At 36.7% G+C, this 6,509-nt stretch overlaps 1 protein-coding gene across 1 annotated transcript; it reads right to left on the minus strand.

The window, feature by feature from the left end:
• Positions 1–135: 135 nt before the first annotated feature.
• LOC118753036 lies at positions 136–1,671 on the minus strand (the record flags this gene model as incomplete). Its single annotated transcript, XM_036487884.1, is given in 1 exon segment — positions 136–1,671. A coding segment is annotated over 1 exon segment (1,098 nt). The 5' UTR covers positions 1,285–1,671.
• Between the last annotated feature and the right edge of the window lie 4,838 nt (positions 1,672–6,509).

Consider the following 6,509-nt stretch of genomic DNA (forward strand, 5'->3'; position numbering starts at 1 on the left):
TTTTTTTTTTTTTTTTTTTTTTTTTTGTTTTTTTTTTTGTTTTATTAAGAAAGTTGCACTTACAGTTAAAAACTTAAATACAACAAATAGTTAAGCTATGGCTGCGGTGGCCTTAAGCTAAATAATGCTTATCCGTAATAAGTTAGAAGAAAAGTTGAGTACATTAATTATGATAATGGTTTTTGATTAGATTTTGTCGTATACATTGCAATATTTTAAGTAGCTTATAAACGTTTTGAGGTTGTCGAGGGTTGGGTTTATAAGAAGGTCGATTGGCTTAGTGTTGGGTAGGGATCTTTTATATTGGTTGAAAAATTTACAATTTTCTAAAATGTGTTCTATGTTGATTGGGGATCTATTGCAGTATCTACATATATTCGTCGCATTTTTATCTAGTAAATGTTGGTTTGTCAAAGTGCTGTGCCCCAATCGTATTCTTGCAAGTTTGACTAGGTCCTTTCTTGTTAGTTCGGAGTTTCGGTCGATTTTGGCGATTTCATTCATGGTTAATTTTTGAGGGTTTATTTTTTTATACCAACTGGTAGTTTTGTCGTATGTATTACTTTGTTTAAGAGCAAACAGTTTTTTTATGTAGCTTTGTATGTCGCTAGCTAGGTTATTACTGGTCATAATGAGGGGACGTCTCAAAGCCTCCTTTGCAGTTAGATCGGCTAGTTCATTGCCTTTAATTTGTACATGGCTTGGCACCCAGACGAGTTTTATTTTATCTTTATTTTTTATGAGGAAATTTCTTATGGTGTCTGCATAGATGTTATTAGTTTTTGGGCTTTTTATGGCTTCGAGAGATGAAAGTGAGTCTGTGGCGATTGCGAATTTGCCTCGGTTTTGGCTGGCAAATTTTATAGCTTCATAGATGGCTATAATTTCTGCCGAGAAATTCGAGCTATAGGCTGGTAACTGTCCCACAACTATTATTTTGTCATTGTAGACTGCACTAAAGCTTACACAATTTTCTATTTTGGAGCCATCTGTGTAGATGAATTTGAATGCTTTAAGCCTATTAGTGAGATCCAAGAAGTGCTTCTTGTAAATTTCAGGGGATGTTTCATTTTTGGTAAAGTAATGTAAGGATGTATCTACAGAGGTTGGCGAGAGCTGCCAACTAGGGAACTTAGGAGATGATATTTGCTTATTGTTTATTGGAATACCGTAATGATTGGCATAACTAATAATTTTATTTATTACTGAAGGTACCTTCTGGAGTCTTTTAGATTTATTAATTTTTGTTGTAAGCTTAGATAAAGGCGACTGGTCATTTGCCATAATTGATTTGGATTGTTTAACGATAATGAGTTCTAAGCTTAAAATTATTGGGGTAAGGTTGGCTTCGTAGATCAAGTTATTTATAGGTGTAGTGCGGTAGGCGCCAATTGAAGCTCTTATGGCCGCATATAATGTGGTTTTTAATTTGTTTAATATAGATTTTGGAGATGATCCAAAGAGATAAAGGCCATAGTTAATTTTGGAAACAATTAAGGCTTTAATTGCGGAGATTAACGAAGCTGGGTTACAGTTGTAGTTTTGGTTAGAGAGACATTTTATAATATTAAGACGTTTATTTAATGAAGCTAGGAGATTTTGTATGTGTGTATTCCAATTGTATCTTTTATTAAATGTAATGCCTAAGATCTTAATATTATCCACAGTGCTTATTGCCATATTGTTCGAAAATATTTCTGTGCGGCAGTTATGTTTTCTGCATACGTGTATGTGTTTGCATTTTTCCACAGACAGCTCTGCGCCTGAGTAGTCGCACCATGTTATGATATTGTTGTGAATGCTATTTAAGCTTATTTTTATGTTCTTGTCTTTGTTGAGTTTTTTTATTAATATAAAGTCATCTGCGTAAGCTAGAAAGTCGATTTCTTTATGTAAGGAGAGAATGCCACAAAGTTTATTGTAGGCAATTAAAAAAAGACTAACTGATAGGGGAGAGCCTTGAGGTATGCCATTTTGAAATGGATAGGATTGGGATAGATATTGGCCGATTCTTACTCTAATTTTTCGGTTTGTCATAAAGTGCTTAATGTAATTAAATATTTTTGGTCCAATTTTCCAGAGCATTAGTTGGTCGAGGACTGTATGTACGCCGATCTTGTCGAAGGCTTTAGAAAAATCAAGTGATATAATGATATGTGTTTCTTTAATTGTAGGGAGTGAGCGATCTGATGATCTAAGTAAATTAGCGAATCAGACACCGATTTCCCTTTCCTAAATCCAATTTGATGGCTATGAAGTAGTTTATTAGTTGCAATAAACCACCATAGTCTATTCGCTATAATTTTGTCGAGCACCTTAGCGCAGCAAGGGTTTAAGAAAATAGGTCTGTATGAGTCGATAGAAGATTTGTCTAAATTTGGTTTTTGAATGGGGATTACAAGGCTATTTTTGTAGATTTGAGGGAGGTAGTTTTCGAAAATGTTATTGTAGAGTGAAAGGATTCGCAGTTTTACAGGATTTGATGTATTTTTAATCATAGAATATGATATTCTATCAATTCCAGGGGTGTGTCCATTTAGCAGGGACAACGCCATGGAAAGCTCGAGGTAATTTTGTTTTCTATGAACTGAGCTGTCTTATCTACGATTAGATTGTGTACTGCGGACACAGAACGGTGTTTGTTCTGGAGGAAAGAGTGCGAAAAATTAATGTCGTCAGATGCCTTTGACCAGTGCGTTCCGAATAAATTGGCTATTTCCAATTGTTCTGTTATGCGACATTGGTTACTGCCTTGATTTTGTATACAGTGCATCGTGGGGAAACATTTCAGTCCACAGAATCGTCGAATCGTTGACCATACTTGCCCAATGGGGCTCCTAGGGTTGATATTCGAGGTGAATTCATTCATGGACTTAGATTTTGAAGACTTAAGTTCTCTCCTAAAAAGGTTATTTGCTTTTTTATATTTTATAATATTTTCTAAGGATATGTTTCTTTTGAGCACATTCCAACTTCGATTCCTATCCATTTTTAGTTCTTGGAGTTTTTTGTTCCACCACGGCACTGATTTTTTTACAGTGTACCTAGTTTGGACAATGGAGTGAGTAGCACTATCTAAAATTATTCTCTGAATGTTAGCTGCTTCTTTATTGATGTTTGAGCTGGTGGGTTTGTTTGAACTGATTTTGTTTGATATAAGGTTAAATTTGTCCCAGTCAGCTTTATTCATGTTGAATTTAGGTCGTTTTATATTGGGTGTTGGATTTTGGTTGGGGAAAAGAGAGATAACTAGGGGGAAGTGATCGCTGCCTGACAGATTGGGTTCAATTTCCCATTTGCTTTGTAGGGCTATATTAGGAGATGAGAGAGTCAAATCAACATGTGTGAAGGTGTGGTGTGTTGTGTAATGAGTGGGTCGGCCGTCATTTAATAGAGTGAGCAATGATTGTGTGATAAATTTGGAGACTGTGTTTCCTCTCTTATTGCTTTTAGGAGATCCCCAGCTAGCATGCCAGCTGTTAAAGTCGCCAGAGATGAAATGTGGAAGGTGTTGTGTGTTAAAGGTGTCTTGAAGGTCTTTTAGTCTGAAATGTATGTGAGGGGAAATGTATACAGAGCTGTTTAAAAATTTTATTTTAGATTGAACGATTATAGTTGTAATATCGAACTTGTTGGTTGTTGTGTTGCAGACTTGGTGTTGTATGGAATTATGTATTAATATGGCAGATCCAGAAAATGAGTTGCGGGGGTTAGAGGATCGGTAAAGTTTGAAGTTTATAGGGATAGGGATTACCATATTGTCTTGAAGATGGGTCTCTTGCAAATTGATTATCTGTGGTTTAATTTTTTTTAATTAGCAATTGCAGTTCGTTATAGTTGTTTAAGTAGCCTCTTATGTTCCATTGTAAAACTTTTAGCGCAGCGGTCATTAGGTGTATACTAATTAGTGTTGGATTGGTTACAAAGAAGAGGATATAAAACAAATCTTATAAATAATATAGTAATATAAAGTAGTATGGTTAGTATTTATTCAAATAGGTCGGAGTAATCCATGCCAGGGCTGGTAATACTAGTTGGAGCTTTTACTCGTTTCGTTTTGCTTGTTGTTGGGTTGAGCTTTTTTATTCTGAATACTAGTCGCTTAGGAGTATTTCTTGGTAGTATTTTAATGCTTTGTTTTGATGTGGATGGTGTTTCGTTGTCTGAGCTTTCGGTGAGTAGGTCCGTGTACTGTACAATTTCTCTGTTTGCGACTGGAGTATTTGGAGGTATGGCGGTATTTGTTGTTGGAGTTGGAGTGGGTTTCGAGTGATTGAGTGTTGTTTTGTTGTACGGCGTTTTGTGGCTGATTTGAGTATTCTGTGTGGTGTGGTGAATATTGGATGGTGGTTGTGGGTCCTGTTGTTTTGATATGGTAGAATAGCTGGAGTTGTTGTATTGATGACGTTCTCTGTATATGGCTCTAGCAGTTTTGTTGTCGACATTTGATGTAACCTTTATTGCTTGTATTTCTTTTTCTCTCAAAAATATAGGGCACTTTCTGTCTAAAGCATTGTGGTTGGTGTCTGCTAGTTTGTTAGCATCACAGTTTACACATTTTATGTTTTCGTTGCATATTTCGTTATTTTCTTCGCAGTTAGGGCAGGTTCGCTGGACTTTGCAGAACTTTGCAAGATGATTGTATTTTAGGCAGTTCTCACACCGCGCAGGGAGTGTAATGTATGGTCGAACCGGAATACTTAGATAACCAATGTTAATTTTATTCGGCAATGAAGACGAGGAAAATGTTAAAATTATTAGTCCTGTTTCTTTTAATTGACTGTCTATTTTTTTGTAGATTTTTTTAACTTCACAAACGCTTTGGGATGTCAGTTCATCGAGAATTTCTTTTTCAGGGATATCTCTTAGGTCGCTGCAATATATAACTCCCTTAGAAAAGTTAAGTGTGGGATGTAAAGTTATGTCCACTGTGATAGTTTTTGATAAGGCTATTAAAGTGCAGAGTTTATGTGCTTGTTTGGTGTTTTTGGTTTTCATTAATATTTGGCCACTTCTAATTTTTTTTGCAAAGCTCGATTTCACCGCATGTTGCGTCAATTGCTTTTTTAATTAGAAATGGAGAGACACTAGACAGGTTTTCCGTGCTGTTAATACGTGTCATTGTCAAATATATTGGATTTTCTGATATTATATTCAATGTTTTTGAGTTATCCCATTGAAGTGATGGGATATTCGGTGGTTTCATTAAGTAGTCTGGTGGTTTGTTCATGTTGACTTAATAAAGTTTTATAGAATTTATCTATGTAGTCTGTCGAGGACATGAGCGCCAATTTAATAGAATTTGACTGATCCTTATATGTTTTCTCATTTTTCATATTATGCGTGCGACCGGCAACTTTGTCATTTATATTATTGTGAATTAATTTTGGAATTTGGAAAGTTGGATTGCCTTGTTGTAAGCGGTGTCATGGGGTGACCTGTGCCCGCAATTAAGAAAGTTAAGTACTTCGTATTCAACTACCGCCGCGACCGCATCGCACTTGTTTTATCGAATTACCTTTTTTGATTAAGCCACTTGGGCAACATTGAATTCATTTCTTCAAGTAATATTGTATTGCTTCAATCTCTCTAATAAACAATTGTATCTATATATTTGAATTAAATCCAACATCCAATAGACTTTTCTTTGTTGTGGATTTAGTCACTTGGCGCGCCCTGTGCTAAGATTTATTACTCCCTCAATAAGCAACAAGTCTTATTTTTAAGTTCACAAGAGAATTTTGGAACTAAAGAGAATATCACTTCTCAATTCTTTATTTTTCCTTTTCGCACTTTAATTTATCGTCGGCTAGTACACGTGAATGTCTTCAGAGATTTGAACGTCTGTTCGCTTTGAAGGTGAAACGCACACTGCATGGCCAAGCCAGCGGTCCGCTATATTTTAATTCGCTGCACAATGTCCATGTCGTTGTAAAGCTCATACAGCTCATCGTTCCATCGTCTGCAGTACTCGCCGTCGCCAACGCGTAAATGCCCGTAAATCTTCCGCAAAATCTTTCTCTCGAACACTCCAAGAGCCGCCTCAGCGGATGTTGTCATTTTCCATGCTTCCGCGCCATACACCAGCACAGGCATGATGAGTGACTTATAGAGTGTGATCTTTGTACGACGAGAGAGGACTTTACTTCTCAATTGCCTACTCAGCCCAAAGTAGCACTTGTTGGCAAGAGTGATTCTCCGTTGGATTTCAAGGCTGACATTATTATTGGTGTTAATGCTGGTTCCCAAATAAACGAAGTCGTCTACTTTTTCAAACTTGTAACTGTCAACAGTGACGTGGGTGCCAAGACACGTATGCTCTGACTGTTTGTGTTATGACAGGAGGTACTTCGTTTTGTCCTCGTTCACCACCAGACCCATTCGCTTTGCTTCTCTATCCAATCCCGAGAAGGCAGAACAGACGTAGCCCTTGTTTTTACCGATAATATCGATGTCGTCGGCATACGCCAGCAATTGTACGCTCTTATAAAGTATTGTGCCTGAGCGGT

Source organism: Rhagoletis pomonella, unplaced genomic scaffold (genome assembly GCF_013731165.1).
Source record: "Rhagoletis pomonella isolate Grant_MI unplaced genomic scaffold, Rhpom_1.0 Rhpom_scaffold_02063, whole genome shotgun sequence".
In the NCBI taxonomy this organism is placed as follows: domain Eukaryota; kingdom Metazoa; phylum Arthropoda; class Insecta; order Diptera; family Tephritidae; genus Rhagoletis; species Rhagoletis pomonella.